Source organism: Parasteatoda tepidariorum, chromosome X1 (assembly GCF_043381705.1).
Source record: "Parasteatoda tepidariorum isolate YZ-2023 chromosome X1, CAS_Ptep_4.0, whole genome shotgun sequence".
NCBI lineage: Eukaryota > Metazoa > Arthropoda > Arachnida > Araneae > Theridiidae > Parasteatoda > Parasteatoda tepidariorum.
In genome coordinates, this window is record NC_092214.1 from 81,940,175 (window position 1) to 81,957,687 (window position 17,513).

The following is a 17,513-nucleotide window of genomic DNA, read 5'->3' on the forward strand; positions in this document are numbered from 1 at the left end:
GCGCGCAGGTCAAAGCTGTGATAAAAGGATGAAGAGCACCGTAGTTAAAGACATTCGCTGCAAGTGCAAGTGATTTGTTTTGTGAAACATGTCTTCAAGAAATCATTTAGACGAATTTACTCGAGGAAGAATGATTGGGAAGCTTGAGGAGAGGCGTAGTGTGAGCAGTGTTCCCGAAGAGTTCGGGATCAACAAAAGTGTTGTTTCTCGTGCTTGGAATGCCTTTAAAACTACTGATACAGCTGTTCGGAAGGTTGGTGGTGGCCATCCAAGGAAAACAACACCAAGAGATGACCGTTACATTGTCCTCCAGGCGAAAAGAAATCACTTTCAGTCAGCGAGAGCCATATCTCAGCAACTGTCAGCAGCACAGGACGACAATTATCATGATTTAATGTGGCCAGACGCCTCCACAAAGGTGGCTTATATGCTAGACGTCCTGAACACTGCATACCTTTAAAAGTTAGCCATCGGCGGCACCGTTTAGAGTGATGCGGAGAACAAAAACCTGGACACCTCATCAATGGAGTCGCGTCCTCTTCACAGATGCGAGTTGTTTTTAGTGCTACAAGCGATTCTCAACGTCAGATGATCTGGAGAGAGGTTGGAGCTCGATTTCATCCCAATAACATCGCGGAAAGAGATCGTTACGGTGGTCCTGGAGTTGTCGTCTGGAGTGGAATTATGTTGAACGGGTGAACTGAGCTTCAGATCTTCGACCGAGATTCTGTAACTGGAGACCGCTACTGCAATGAGGTAATCCTACCCCATGTGCGTCTGTTCCGAGGGGCCATTGGACCAGACTTCATTTTTATGGATGACAATGCCCGGCCACACCGTACTGCTAATGTTCAAGAGCTACTTGAAAGTGAAGATATCACACGAATGGATTGGCCAGCTTTCTCTCCAGATCTAAATCCCATAGAGCATCTGTGGGATGCATTAGGGAGACGTCTTGCGACACGACAGTATCCTCCTGGTAACACCCATCAGCTGAAAGATGCGTTAAAGGAGGAATGGAGACGTTTACCCCAAGAACTCCTGGATAATCTGGTGCTTAGCATGGAGAGACGATGCCAAGCAACAATTACAGTAAGGGGAGGGCATATCCCATACTAGGGAACTTCTGCCAGTTGTACTTAAGCTTCTTCAGGCAATCATGTGTAACGCCACTATATGTCAAATAAAGCCTTTTTTTGTTCCATACCCTACTTTAAGCTTTATATTAATTTCTGTGCCATTATTCTTTTACCATCGTTTAAGTAATAAATAATGTACATCATATTCAAATTTCATGTTAATCGGATGATTTCTTGTAGAGTTATGACGAAAAACGCACTTTTTGCTTAAGTTTTGCACACCAGTGTAATTAAGTAGTTTGTTTGTAATGACGTACAGGGTGTGTTGCCGGAGCAAACTCCTAGATAAGAAGGATATGAAAAGAATACTGTAATAATGTAATCTCTAGGAGAGGAGATTTTATTAAATAAAAATGAAAAAAAAATCGGAATAACATACATTAATAAAAAATTTTCTTTTAAATTTATATATATGTATGTGTCTAATCATATATACAGGAGTTTGACAAAATAATTGAGACACTTCGATACTAACACATTTTTTAATATTTAAAAAATAAACACTTAGAGAATCAGTTCATAAATTTAAAAGTTTTTAGATGGTACGATTTCTCCTACATATCAATGAAGTTGAACGCTTTTTGAAGTTTGAGGTACCGACAGTGAACTACAAACGGAAAAAAAATTTTTTTCAACAACTGTGCCAAAACATTTGGCAATAAATTTGTAACTCTTAACTATTATTTTGGATATTATATGCAATAATTGGGCAAAACTTCGTACACCTTGGTTAAATATTTATAGAGATGTATGAACATTTTTATAAAAAAAGAATTTTTTTATCTTTTTTGCTATAGCTTAAATATTTAAAAAAAATTAAACAAGGCGTTTGAATCAATTTTAAACTGATAACGAAATTATTGCTTTAAAATTAAAAAAAATAATAATAAAAACTGCTCCAGATAAGAGTAATTGAAGTAGTTGCTTTATACAGCGCATGTGCGGAAAAAAAATTTTAAAAAAATTATCTTAATTTTGCAGTGAATCGTATTTGACAACTAATAAGTTAAGTCCGATTTGAATATCTTAAAAATGAAAAAAATTTCAAGCAATTTTCTTACTCTTTTAAGAGAAAGCTCAAAATTATGAGGGATTTTCCACAAATTTCATTTTGTACTATTAAACAAGATTTATTAACAAATGATAATATCCTACTAATGATGGTCTAGACAACAAAGTGTGATGGAATTAGGAAATAAAACATGCGAAAGAAAAGATACTTTAATCGGCATAATCTCCAACCGGTGTCATTTATAAATCTTGTTTAATAGTATAAAATGAAATTTGTGGAAAATCCTTTATTATTTTGAAGTTTCTTTTGAAAAGAAAAAAAACTCCTCCGAAAATTGCCTAAGATATTCAAATCGAACTTAAGTAGTTAGCTGTCAAATAAGATTCACTACAAAATTAAGAAAATTTTTAAAATAATTTATTTATTTGATTTAGTTATTTTTTGCGTATATGGGCAGTATAAAAAAAACGTTAATTACACAGTTTTTAACAATTTTTTTAAAAATTTTATGTCAATAATTTTTTAATCAATTTAAAATTGATTCAAAGTTTTTTTTATTGAATTTTTTTAAAGTTATTAAAAAAAAAACTCAAGGCAAAAAAATTCGTTTTTTTTTTAAATAAAAATGTTCATATTTTCAAAAATATTTAAGCTACGTTTACGAAGTTTAGTTCAATTACTGTATATAAGAACCAAAATAATAAGTTACAAATTTATTACAACATTTTTTTGTCATAGGGTGTTCAAAAGCATTTTTTCCGGTTGTTATTCATTCTCGGTGCCTCAACCCTCAAAAAGCTTTAAATTTCATTGATATGCATAAGAAATCGCAGGATCTAAATTTATTATTTGATTCTTTAAGTATTTTCTGTGAAATATGAAAAAATGTGTTAGTATCGAAATCTTTCGATTATTTTATGCAACTCCTTTTAATCAAAATTCGAATATTTATCTTCATTTTGAATGAAATAATCCAACATTATGATGTTGATAATTTAGAAGTAAACTTTTTTAATAATCGTTTTATTTAAAAAAATTAAACCATTACAGTAGACACGTGAGGGGTCTATTGTGGATAAGTTATAAAAATAATTATTTAATATATTGTTAATTATAAAAAGTAAATAAAATGAAAATTCCATTCAATTTTCAACTTGGTTATTCGATTTGTTAATATTTTGTACCATCGCTATATTTTTAATAAGATACAGTGACCGCTGTGTCTATAAATGATAGCAAAATGATACATTTTAGCATTTTTTCACTTAATTTGAAAATAAACAAAAGAACCAATAATAATTTAGCAAGTTTTTTGTGCTTAAAATAGTAGTTTGAAACAGCGCAGGTGTGGAAATCGAAAAATTTTCTCTACAAATTTTGTAAAAGCTCCATTTGAATGGGGGAAAAAATTTAACATTACTTGCAATCAATAACATATTTTTCTGGAATTTATATAAAAAAAAGCATTTGGATAAGGAAGGATTTTAAATAATTTAGATAAATACATAAAATGTGGTCATCATGCTCTGAAGTTTATATATGATAAAAATATCGCGCAATCATACCTTATCTTTATTGTTAAGACTTTGATATATCAATTTAAATATCTCTTAACTAAAAATATAATGAAAAATAGTTTATAAGGCTTCGTAATTTTTTTATAATTGTTCTAATTTCGCTTCATGTTAAACGTCATATTTTTAGAACCAAAGGCTCATCAGCAATCCAGATGGAGACACACACACACACTAATTCTTTATTTTATTATATGTATAAATAAATATATATATTTGTGTATTAAATATATATATATTATGCACTTAATTGCTGGCGCGTCACCCCTACGGACGCCAAACCAAAGGGGTGTCCCTTTCGTACGCAAAACGAAGGGTTGAACAGCCCTCTTTAACTCCCTATATCATTATCTCCTCCATCATAGCTGCAGCTTCTTAGAGGGGTAGGTGTATCTAAAAGTGGATTAATACCCCAAGACACCAGTATCCTTTTTTCAATTAAGATCCAAATTGTAATTATTGTGGTTAACAACAGACAATCTACTAAAACATTGTACTCATTTCCAAGCACTTAGTGACAACCAATTTAACATTTTATTTTATAACCGTCGTTGATCAGCTGACCCAAGTCTTTGGATTTATTACTACTAATGCTTAATTCCGTAGCCTTGTAATTTTCAACCCAATCCAGAAGATTAGGGAACTCCTGGATCAAGTGCAAGGCGAATTTTCGGTAAGGATTTCAAAGCCAATAAGTCGGTAATTGACTATTTACGCAGTTCAGAAGACAAGGGAACTCCTGGATTAAGTATTGGGAGAAATTTGCCTTCGTATCGAACTTTTTGATGGAATTAACTCGCATTTGCATTACATGTAGAGGAAAGTCACGAAAACCTCCCATGGTTAGCCTGACTGTTAGGGACTCTAACCCATGATCCGTCTAACACTGGGGATATTTTGCGTCATCAATGTGGTCGGTGCAAGCCGGATACAGAATTCGTATCGACCAGCCATCGCTAGGATTAGAGCCCGGTTCATCTCATTGGAAGGCGAACGCTCTATCTCCTGAGCCATCACGGCTCAATTTGAACATTTGAATAATTCACACCAGTGGTTTGCTTAGTTGGCCTGCAGAGAAATTATGAAGACGATTATACAGAATACAATGGACGATATGCTGGCCCAAAACATAAATACATCTCAGGACTAATTCCGTTTTACTGAACTGAAAGAACTATCTTTATTTTACTGTGTCATTACTTAAAATTGAATTTCAGCCAGCAAATTTGATAACTATTTTGCTTTTATCTATCCTAAGATGTTTCAACTTGTACCTATTATATTAATTGTTTTTCACTACTTTTCTGCTTGTTTTTAACAAGGTAATTTTATTTGTGTAGTATGTCATCAGCTTTTATTAAATCCTGCTGCTTATTAGCATTTTAACTTATTTAACTTGTTTTTAACACTATTTCAGTAATAGGCTTTTTGGTGGACCTAATTTTAACCATCATTTAAAGTGTTCTAAATTTTAATATCAGCTTTTAAAGTTATGTTCTCTTAGACAATTTTACCATCCTGCCTTTTTTGTCAACTCATGCGTTGGCTAGTGTTGATTCTTAAAGTTTGTAATGTTTTTAACTTCTATTTATTTTCTATGTTTTTATTATTATCTGCTTTGTTCCGAATTTTATATAACGGTCTTTTGACCTTGTGACAGACCACATTGGTCAGAATCATTGAGTTAAAACTTAATGTAATTAATATTTGCTTGTGAAACTTGATGTAATTTTTCTGTTGCCATCACATCGTATTGTTATTTTAATTTGTTTTATTCAATAAATGCCTCTGGGACTTCACCGTGTCTCGGCTCGCGTAGCTGATATGAACCTGAGCCTCCTCTCTTGAGGGGTCAGTCGCGGCGACGAATCTTAAAATTTTCCGTCTACCCTTTTTTAGGGATGGTGGTTAATTTGCTTATAGTTATAAAGACAAAAACAATTATATTAAATAAACTTAGTAGCACTCATTTTATTTTCTGTAATCTGTTAATCCGGAGCACAATGGGCATTGCGGGAATGCTTTACTTAGGCTAATCAAACTTAGTCGCTTTTAATTTTTTATATTTAACAACAGAGTTTCATGTAATTATATTAATATTAATTTCTGCCACTTTTTTAACTTGAACCGACTTTTAGATTAAGCTGATACTCAATTTTACGGTATTGTGTCAGTTTGAACTGCAATGAAACAGAAATCCAAACAATGTGGTAATCGAACCTGGAGCTTCTTTATATTTTAAGTATTTCAATCTCTGAGTACAGATCCTTTTTTCGTTTTTTGAGTTAGATGTTTTTTCAGTGCAAAACGAGCTGAAATATTACTTGTAGATTATGATCCAATATATCTCTGAGTATAATCCAATTTAAATGGTACATAGAGATACTCTTATCAACTATAATTATTTTTATATAAATTGAAAGCCAACTAGCCACTACTTGTAAAACTTTTCTTTTATTAGATACAATTTATTTATTTTACCTTTAATACAAAATGGTTATTTTTATATTTTTATTGAAAAATAATGAAATTTAATTGTTAATGAATTAAATTTCTCACGACAAGTTAAATGTTTAAGGAATTTAATTGGGAAGTAAATAATAATTTAACAAACGAGACTATACAATAAGCGATAAATTTTCCCCTATTATTGTTTCCATTAGAAGAGAAATTTTCTTTCGTTAAATTTCAAACCTAATTAGATATAAATTTATAAAAAAATAATAATAATATCATGAAGTAACTCATTTAAGTACCTTCAGAAAAGTCAATAAAGTGAAGTTTACGAGAATAATGATGTGGAAACATAATTGAGCCTTTAATCATTATTTTCTTTTAAATGTCTGAGGCATTTATAAAACCATTTTTTATTTTCCGAAAATTATGGTGCATAGATTAAGAGTTTTTTTTTTATTAATAAAGAGAAGGAATTTTTTTCATGTCTGATAGTAAATACTGTTAATAGTTTGATATATTCAGGAAAACTAAAAATAATAACGAAAAAGATATTCTTATATTGAATTACTGTCACAGTTTAAAACAAAAAAGTGACTTAAGGTAATAACGACGTATTAAATTATTGAAAAACACCAAACCAAAGAAACAAAAATTACTCGCATAATTTTTTGATGCTTCTTCTTATGCATCAAGCAATTTCCGACCTAAATTTTGTAAATGCATTGATTTACACTTATTATATTTTTGATTTTTATTATCGATATCTAACTAATCAGCACGTAATTACATTTTTTAAAGTAGTTCAGTGCCTGGTAATATATCTATCTATCTATCCATCTCTCTCTCTCTCTCTCTCTCATTATATATATATTTNATGATTTTATTTCACTAAGAAAACTGCAATATATTTATTTCAAGAAGCATTTCTAGGGATATATATATATATATATATATATATATATGCTTTCCTGAAGCGGTGATGTACACAGAAGCACCAGTAAGTGAGAAATCGCTTTAATAATACATTGAAAAAAGCATAAGGTACATGGGTCAAAGAAAGTGTTCGAAGTTTCTGCCACCGGCTACAATGCACACCTCACATCTCCGGAGCATGGACTTCCGAACATTCTACAATACTTCAGGCACATCTCGAATTTCTCCTGCAGCTTCTGCGATTCTTGCAACAGCTCCTCAGTATTGTCAACAGGGGTGTCATAAACCCGTGTTTTCATATGACCCCAGAAATAAAAATCAAGACATGATAGGTCGGTTGACCGAGGAGGCCAACTCACTGGAACTCCACGTCCGATCCACTGTTGACCAAATGTGACATCTAGGTGGTTACGAACATTTCGGCTGAAATGGGAAGGGGCTCCATCGTGTTGGAACGACATTGTCTGTTGCGTCGATGCGGAAATCTGTTCGTCTCCCAAGAGTTGTGGCAATACTTGCTACAGAAAGATCAAGTAGTTACGTCCGGTTAGACGAAACGGTTACAGGTAAGGTCCGATGAGGTGATCTATAATTCCGGCCCAAACATTGACCGAAAATCGAGTCTGTGCTGCACGACGTCGTATTGCATGCGGATTCTCCTCCGCCCAGATATAGGCAGGCGTTATGTGTGTTGAAAATTCCTTCCCTTGCGAAGGATGCCTCATCGGAAAACAAAACTTTAGCAGGGAAAAGGGGATCTGTAGCACACTTTCCGAGGTACCACTGTGCAAAAGCAATACGAGGTGCATAATCATCCGGTTGCAGTGCCTGGACACGCTGCACGCAGTGGCGTAGCTACCTAGGGGCTAGGCGGAGCAGTGCCCCGGAGCCCTCAAGCTCAGGGGGTCCTCGAATCCTTACCAGAAATCTCGATCGAACTGAACTTTTGGAAATTTCTCCCATTTTCAAAATAAATATGAGAGGTTGCAACCCCACTTTAATCATGACATCTCAGTTGAGAGAAATTCAAAAGTTATGCCTAGGGAATTCCCCTAAATTCTTTCTGTAGGTAGGTAGTGTTGTCAATTTGACGGATAGTGATATGTGCGTTTTATTATTCATCGATGTGCGTTTTATTGTGAATTCGAGTTAAGATCTTTTTTTCGAGAACGGTTAAAAAATTAATGCTGTATCAGGAGTAAGTAAGCTAATGTCAATAAACTTTTTTGTACTGGTCAATATAGTGGTTCAATTTTATTTGACTTTACCACTCATATTGATGTCCATTAAGTCAATAAATCGTGTCAAATCTATAGATTTCGGCTACAGCTCATTGTATAATGCGAAATATCGTGAAAAAATGCAAGTCACCTGCAGTAGGTACATTAATTCAGGTCCGCGGGCAGTAGATCGTTCATGATCTCTGTAATGCCTTTCCAATAAATAAGCAGACCAGATTTTTAAAACAATAAAACTTAACTTTATTTCAAAACAGAAGAAATAGGCATTGTTTTCAAGTAAGAGCTTCCAGTGCACAAAAAAGAGCTTAAGTAGCTTAGCATTTTAAAAGTATTTGTATATTTCATATTTTTATTTGATAAAACCTAATCAGTTTACATAGCAGTGGGGCCCCATTTTTTAATTTGCCCCAGGGCCCTTGGTTACCTAGCTACGCCACTGGCTGCACGTGAAACGGATGTATGTTGTGCTCTCGGAGAATCCTCCACGCGCAAGAACGGGAAACCCAGAGTTCGCGCGCTAGACTTCACGTACTCCTACTTGGCATCTCCTACACCAGCACATTCTCTTCGACGGCCGGATGCTGTTCTTATCCGGTCCCTGCCAGCTCTTTCAAATGAACCCGTATCAGCTAACCTCTGGTGCAGGCGCGCAAAGAAATTATGACTGGGAATACACTTCGTCGGATATCGTTCCGCATAGAAACGCTGTGCGGCTGGCTCACTACAATCTGCATCCCCGTACGCCAAATGCATATCGGCTAACTCTGCGTTTGTATAATCAGCCATCCTACTAACTTCGCGTCCTTGTGGTAAATGACGATTCCCTGCACGAGAGCTCGGAAACCCTGTATATNTATATATATATAGAGAGAGAGAGAGAGAGAGATAGGTAGATGTAATGGAAACAATAAAATATGAAAATTTATCACTTATTATATAGCCTCCTTTTATATATTATGATATGTTTCCCAATTAAATTTATTAAAAATTTAATTTGTCGAGAGAAAGTTATTTCACTAATAATTAAATTCTTATTAATTTCCAATTAAAATATTTAAATAACCATTCCATATTAAAGGCAGAATAAATAAATAGTATCTACCTAAAGAAGAATTTTACAAAGTAGTTTGAAATACTTTTACTGCATTCTAAATGACAAAAAGGATACAAATGTGGAATTGAAAAATAAAAGAAGAAGAAATATAAAAATTAGTTATAACAAAATAATCTGGAACTAACACATGACAATAAATGAGCAAAGCTGGTTTTTATTTTCATCAGTGCGTATTTTTTAATTCTATAAATTTAAAGGATTTTCTTTCTTTTTCAGATTAATTTTTCGTAAATAGTTCTACTCTATAATTAATAAAATTGATATTTTTTATGCCTCTTCTTTCAAAAGAGTATAAACAATAATGAAACATAGTGTTGGAACATTGCATATTGTATTGTAAACAATGCTAAAAGGTTAGATTTGAATCAAGCATTTTTAGAAAAATCACGTTTCGAATACTAATAAAAAATTAACTCCATAATCTTTTTGTTAAGAGTTCAAAATAAGCTGAAAATAGTTATTGTAAAAATACTTGTAAAATGCATACTGAAAAACTTTGAATTTACTACTCTGAACAAAAGAATTTTTATTCTAGTTTTATAATTCAGTATTTAAAATTTATCCTTTTAAAACGATTCAGAAGTGTATTTTACGATTCAGAAGAAAGGTCTTATAATAAAGTAACCTGGCTAAAGTTAAGTTAGTTTTGAGCCACCACTTAGAATGGAACCACGTCCTTTCCAGTTCTGGCTCGGTCTTTTTAACCACTAAATCATCCTGATTCAATTAACTGTTTATCTGCTTCAAACGTTAAAAAGAATTTTTTTTTTTTCAGTGTGTCTTCAAATGAACAGAGGAATCTTCACATTAGTAGCTCCAACAGGAGAAGCATCTTATGATACTTTAGCATCATATTCAAATACTTTCCAAGTGCCATTTATAAGTCCATCTTTTCCTGAACTTAGTAGTGATCGACCATCATTATATGGACTAAGTTTACGTCCTCGTTATCTAAGAGCAATTTTAGACGTTATCATTTATTATAAATGGAAAGTAATATATTACTTGTATGACACAGATGGAGGTAAGTCTTGAAATATACTGAATTCCTAATGTAAAATGTGTGCTGTATATTTAATAGTGTGATGAAATTTATGTAAATATTTAAAGAAGGCTAGTTCAGTAGTTGACAAATTTGAGGCATTTCAAATACGGTTGAAATATTTTGTGATGCAGGTAGAGCTAAAATGTAGTCTAACAGTCAGTAGTTCCAAATATTGGAAATGTGGATCGGAGTTAGACATTAATGGTTCAATCGCTTTTACTTAGGTAATACATTTGATGCCTACATACTAAATTCGAAAGTGCTGTATAAGAGACATATAATTTTCTTGAAAGATAAAAAGCAAACAAGAGGATAGCATCACAAGTAAAAATATGATTAAAGTAAAGTCTTTATCGTTTTCAACGCATGTTTTTCTTCAGAAATTTTTTTTTTTTTATCTTACATTTATAGAACTTCATTTAATTTTTAAACAACATACATTTATAGAATCTAATTTCATTTCTAATTCGATGTAAATTTTAAATAAATTCTAAATCATCCGGTAAAGGTCAATTAAATTAGAAAATATGCTGGATGTTCCTTAAGGACCACCTCTAATATATGTTTTTAAAATGAAAAACGAATTTATCGAAAATGAAACCTTAAAAGTAAACACATAAGCTCTCACAAATTAATATTAAACTGAGAAAAAAAACAGATATACTATCAAAATCGGATCAATCACAGTAGAGGAAAGCAGATGTAATAAGCATCTAAACAAGTTTAATTGGAAGTTAAAACTTGAAAGTGCTTCTAAAATTCGTCTTTAAACTCTTCTTTGTTTTCTACGGCACTCATTGATCCAATTATTATTACTCCAATAATTATACAATGGATATTATTACTCTTGTATTCCTGCACCATGGTTCGTCAAATTTTAAAAGTGTTTTTTGTTTTTCCTCACTTAAATAGTAATTTGTTAGCCACAATCTGTTCAATTCCCGATCAATTCTATTTTAGTTTTTGAAAAGGATTCTTAAAATACATATCAAGAGCGGTGTTCAAGGAACATCTCGTATAAATGTAGATTGATCTAAATTACAAAAAAAAGTTTTCAAATTTGAGGTAATATAATGTAATTATTTAAAAGCAATTACTATTTTCCATCAGCGGAAACAGTCAGTTTTTATTCAAGAAGTTTTGGATCGAAACGAAAATCATCTCTTAATATTTTTAAAAAGTTAAATTTATATTTAGTTTATTACATTAATAATTATATATTCAAATATAATGGTTAAAAATTAATACTATAATCTACCCAAAATGTCTCGAACAAAATAGGATTACATTTTAACAATGTACCGGTCTTATCTATTTTTTTTCTAAATTTAGGGAGAATTAATTGATTTTTAAAATGAGTTTAAATTCAGTGTACTTTATATTAATTAAAATATTTTATTTGCACAATAAACAAATGCAAATCAAAATATTCAAATTTGAAAATTTGCCTAAAATTTAAAAATGGAGTTTGGAATAAAGTAAAATTATTTTAATTTACTGAATTACAGAAATAGAGCCTACTGACTTTCTGTAGTGTCTTGATATTTGAAAATTTATTTACAGGAATAAATTTCAAATTTATTTACAGGAATGAATTTCCAATGTCACTCTTAATGAGTAGATATAATAATAATTATTACGATGCAACGTAATTTTGTTTTTCAATACTTAACCTCAGTAACTATAAAAAATGTATGCAATGAAAGCGAATTATTTCAAATATATATTTAGTTTAGTTTTTTGTGCACGCAATAGAGTAGGGAGCATTCTTAACTATCCATATCAAGTTAAATATTCTAGAAACCGAACCGTAAAAAAGAAATCACACTGTTGTAAAAGTCTTTTTTTTCTTTTCAAATATACGTGTATTTTTTTTGGAAAATATGGATAACTTTTTTACAAGAAAGAATAATTTAGTGGCTATCATAACATATCATCTTCAAACATAGAAAAGAAATATTAAATTATTTTATTTTAAAAATATTTGAAAAACATCGTTTTAAACAGTTTGCGTCAATGTTATCTTTACATTGAAAATGTGCCCAGTAAAAAAATGCTAAACACATATCGTTTTCATGTGTGTTTTGTGGAGGGAAGTAGATATCGATAGTTTTTAACTTAAAAAATACTGTCTAAAAAGGAAAAAATTAGATATCAACGGATTCACTATGCAACAAATTTGAGCGTTTTTCCTTCTTGTAGATGAAACCATGTAATTCTGTATGAACAAATTTATTAAAACCAAACTGTTATGTACTGTTTTAGTTGGAGAAAAGTCGCCAACTTCTAGAATACAATCTGCATCAACTTCGGGAAGGTATAAATAAGACTTTTGATTCCAAAACGTTTACGCGTAGTCTTACGAAGCAAGTTTCGTAACAGTCAATACCATCGTCTTTCCTCGGTCTTTACCCGTAAGTTGTTGTGTGGTTTGAAAATACGTAATGTCGCCAGGTTAAAATATAGTTTTTTGGGGTAATGGTGGGTGATGAATGAAAGTTATTTACAGATTCGTTATTTTTAGCTAAAATTAAGCGAGATATATATGATTCGAAAAAGAAAAAAATTCAAAAAGACAGTCATGGTGTAGAAGTGTAATTAAACTGTTATAGAAATTAAAACTTGTTTTAATAAGGGAATAGAGTTAGGCTAAAACTTAATATACGAAAATATTATTGGTTGAATATGCTTGAAAAGAAAGAATAAAGTGAATTAAATATTTAGGTAATATTTTTGTAACATGATAAATCTTATAATGATCCTTATATGAGAAAATCTTTTTTGACTGTTGATTTGATCTGTTGTCATTCTCTGACGTTGCAATATAAAGGAAGTGCCAATATATTTGGTACGCTCTACCTCGTTATAAGTATTGATCCTCATTGCGTGATTATTGACATGTGCTTTTCTAGGGGAAACACTTCATAAGCAGTCATGCGAATATTATTCTCAACAACAAAAATAACAATTATTATCAGATTAGAATTAGATTCATGATATTATTATTAGAGTATCAATATTATACGTTTAAATTTGGAATAAAACTAATAAATTGGGATTATTAATGCATACGTTTATTGCTAAAAATTTACTACTTTTTATTTTAAAAAAACAATATTAATTCTTAGAAATAATAATTTTAATTACACCTGCATCAAGATATGTGATTTAGATTATTGTTATTATTAATAACAATTGAATTTCAAGAATTATGTAACTGCCAATTTAGGGTTGTTTGGTTGGATTAAGCGTACTTTTTTGTTACCACTAAATTCTACTACTTTTACTTCAAAATAATTTAGTATTTGTATCTTAAAACTGTACCTTCACCAATGTTTTAATTATAGCTCATTATAGTTAATTATTTTTCAATTATAGTTAACTATTAATAATAATTGAAGAATTATGTAACCACCAAATTAAAATTATTACTGTTTGATTGGTTACTTCTAATGAGTGCTATTTATGATTTTATAACACAAAAACATTCTTAAGCCTTGCAATTTTAAATTGTACCTTCGTCAAATATGATATTCAAACTATTAGCTCATAGAATGAAAAGCTAATAATAATAATTTCTTCAATTCACACTTACCTAAGAAAATATGATAAAAGAATATATTTCTTCTCTCTATTATTCATAAAAGTTGAAAATAATCATTTTTATAGTCTTTTGAATATAATCTTAAATTCTAAAAATTTGGATTCAATTCTAAAATGATTTAAAGTCTTAAGTTTTTGTTCTCATTCTGTTTCAAAAATTAAATAACGCATCTCAATTCTTAAAATGGAAGACGTGGAAGAATGATAAATTAAGTATATGTTTTGACTGACTAAATAAATAAAAATAAAGATAAGGTAGAATTTAAAAAGAAAAAAGAAAACATAGAAAAAAATATTTTTTAGCTCGAGGCTATGTTTTACAAAGCACTTGTAAACAATATTCTAGAAAGACGTAATTAAAAGAAAGAAAAACATAGAGAAAAAGAAAATTACTGTTTTCAAAATGCATGATGTTTTATTTGCTCTTGTTAAGTTTTTGCTCGTAAGTCATTTTGAAGACAAAGATATTAAGTTTCTCTCATATAAGAAAAGGAAATGAAGATTTGCATTTTGTTTGAAAGAAATTGGATTAGACAATAAATTGTAAGATAAATCATGAAGAAAGAAAAGGACTTTAAAAAAACAGTTTCACGAAACACCTGCTACCAGAATGTGTTAAATGAACTGGAAATACAAAAGCAATCTTAGAAGTAATTTCTGGCATTTGTTATTTAAATTACGTTAAAAATATTTTTTATCCTTCCAATATTTTCTTAAAGTAACACTGAAGCTTTCTTTTATTGAGTGTATCCTTAGTTTGTTAAACTTAGTATAAATAAAAATCATAACAACTGTTTTATAAAAAGGAAATATACAAAGGACGAAAAACTCAGTAAATATTTGACCAGTATTTGGTGCAAAGTTTCTTATTATCCTAAACTTTAGTTAAATGAAAGTTAATTTTATTTCAGTTATATTACATAAATTGTGAAGTGTGATTAAGAAAAATTTCCGTGGTGCAACTGACTGCACCAAAATTTGGTAAGAGACTCAAAACTTTGACGTTGACTGTAAACTAACATATATATTTGTTTACGGCACCATGTTTTCTTTACAACTCGGTCTCGGTGTATCGGGACAACTAATGCATGTTGTTTCAAGTTTCTACTACTTGTTCAAGTTTCTAGTTAGGTAAATGGCTTATTTGTATGACTTTAAGTTCATTTATTTTATGTTGCCTTTTTAAATTCGGATGGCTGTGTAAAATTGTTAGGTATATGTCATAAAATAACTTATTTCGGTAAATAGTTTTGTTACCGCAAATAGCTATACCTTGGCCTGCATTTGAGAGCTTTAAAAAAACCTAATAATGGTGCAATCTCCTATTACTTTTATAAAAGAAAAAAAAAGAAAGAATGAAAATATGTGTTTTGCTTCTTCAAATCACCTAAGGGGCAATCTTCTACTGATATTTAGAACTAGTAAAAACACCAAAATATGGTAAAATTGAGCTCCATTTAGTGGAGCCAGCAAATGAATACTAATTTTTTACGCAACGTGGCTTGAAATTTTTAACAGTGTATTATTTCTGAAAGTATTATTATGGCATTTTGATTGATATATTAGAATAAATTTCTTCTAAGGACAATTCTTTGAATTCATAATGAAACGAATTAGTGAATTTTAACCGCAAAAATTGTAGTAACATCTTTATTCAAAATATGGTACAGAGAGAACAAAGAATATTACTTGGTGAACTCTAACATCAAGGATAATTTTTGGTGTAACCAAATACCAAGAATAAATCTTCGCATAGTGAAACATGAAAAAAGTAGTGAACTTGCTGTGAGCATAACCTAATTAGTTTGATGTTATCTACATATAGTTTATTTATATACATATAACAATATATAATTTAACTAATATAGAAACAACATATAACATATAACAGAATAACATATAACTAATATAGAAATTAGAGTAAGATTCATACAATACACCATCCCCTAAAATATAATTCGCTTATAAATCTAGTATATATCCAGCACAGAGAGATAATTAGTAAGAATTTAAACTGGAATTAAATTGAACAAAAACAGAAATTAATTTTTGTAAAATTATTTAATACAAATTGATGATCAAAAAACAACAATGATGATCAACAACAAACTAACATGCTAACACCACCTCTCCCTCAATCATTTCTACAGTTGCCATCCGATAATATCTGAAAGCAATAACAATCAAAAAATGATGTTTTTGGAGTCGAGAGTAATTCACGAAAGTTAAGGAGCATTTAGATATATACTTTATTTACGCAATGGGCTATTGGCGACGGTCTAGGATGATCCCTGAGGATGATCCCGATATATGCCATCATAACTTGTGAGGTCTCTACCTTAATTTAGACATAGATCCGAAGGGGAAGTGAAACGTTTGCCCCATGTTCCAGAGGAAATACCCATGGTACCGCACAGTGACTTACCACAGGACTTTCGATTCCACAGATTTTACGAGCACTTATATCGCATGTACTCGGTGGGTCTTAGCGGAGTCGAGGATCGAGCCCTGGCCAATGAGTTCGATTTTCTGACCACTGTGGTACCACGACCCTTTCAAAGCGTATTAGATGTTAGCTGGAAATGAAGTGTTTAATCACACAATATTTGGGTTGAATCAACACCGAATTCGGAAAGGTATTGAACCATACTCTCTTAAAATGAACGAGTGAAAATAACTCCACTTGAATACTATTTAACTCTTTCATCTAGATAAAAATGGCCTTCTCATCTTGAGCTAAAATCACTCAAGTGAAAGAGTTATACGGAAAAAGCTGAATTTGAGTGAAAAAAATTTCACTCAAATTTGAGTTATTTTTACTCGAGTTTGAGTGATTTTTCAGTATTACCTGAGAGAATCATTTTCACTCAAACTTGAGTGATTCTAACTCGTGTTTGAGTGATTTTTAGTTTTTCAGTTTGTAAATTGCTGTCAAAAGTTTTACTGTTAATATTCGAAATTTTTGCATTTAGTGGTGCCATCTATCGTAAGCGACAAAAAATACTATAGTTTTCGTTTAAAAAAAAAATTCCTTTTGACAGAAAGCCTTAGATAGGAATTTTTTTTATCATAACGTTTGTTGAATTTAAATATCGAATTAGATAATATAGAACTTGAAAAAGTTTTCGCTGTGAGCATATCGACACTGTGTATCCTCGGATTCGAACTGGCTTCCCGTCTGTCATGAGATTGACCGATTAACCATCTCGGCTACAGTCCTGTGTCAAGACGACTACAAAGAACTAATTAGTTTCATGAGCTGGGTCTTGTTGGCAAGAATAAAGTTTTTATTTGTTAAATCAAATATGGTTCAAACACAGTTAACAGTTTGAATAGCAGCATTTTGTGGTTATCCAATTATTTTGATTGTATACGGTAAAACAACAATTAAATGA

General features: G+C 31.0%; 1 protein-coding gene across 1 annotated transcript in view; it reads left to right on the top strand.

The window, feature by feature from the left end:
• LOC122270917 (glutamate receptor 1) overlaps positions 1 to 17,513 on the top strand; it is a 378,704-nt gene that overhangs the window by 139,092 nt on the left and 222,099 nt on the right. Inside the window, exon 3 of the mRNA XM_071187345.1 lies at positions 10,246 to 10,494. Within this exon, the coding sequence (XP_071043446.1) occupies positions 10,246 to 10,494 (249 nt within the window). The remainder of the gene's footprint in view (positions 1 to 10,245; positions 10,495 to 17,513) is intronic.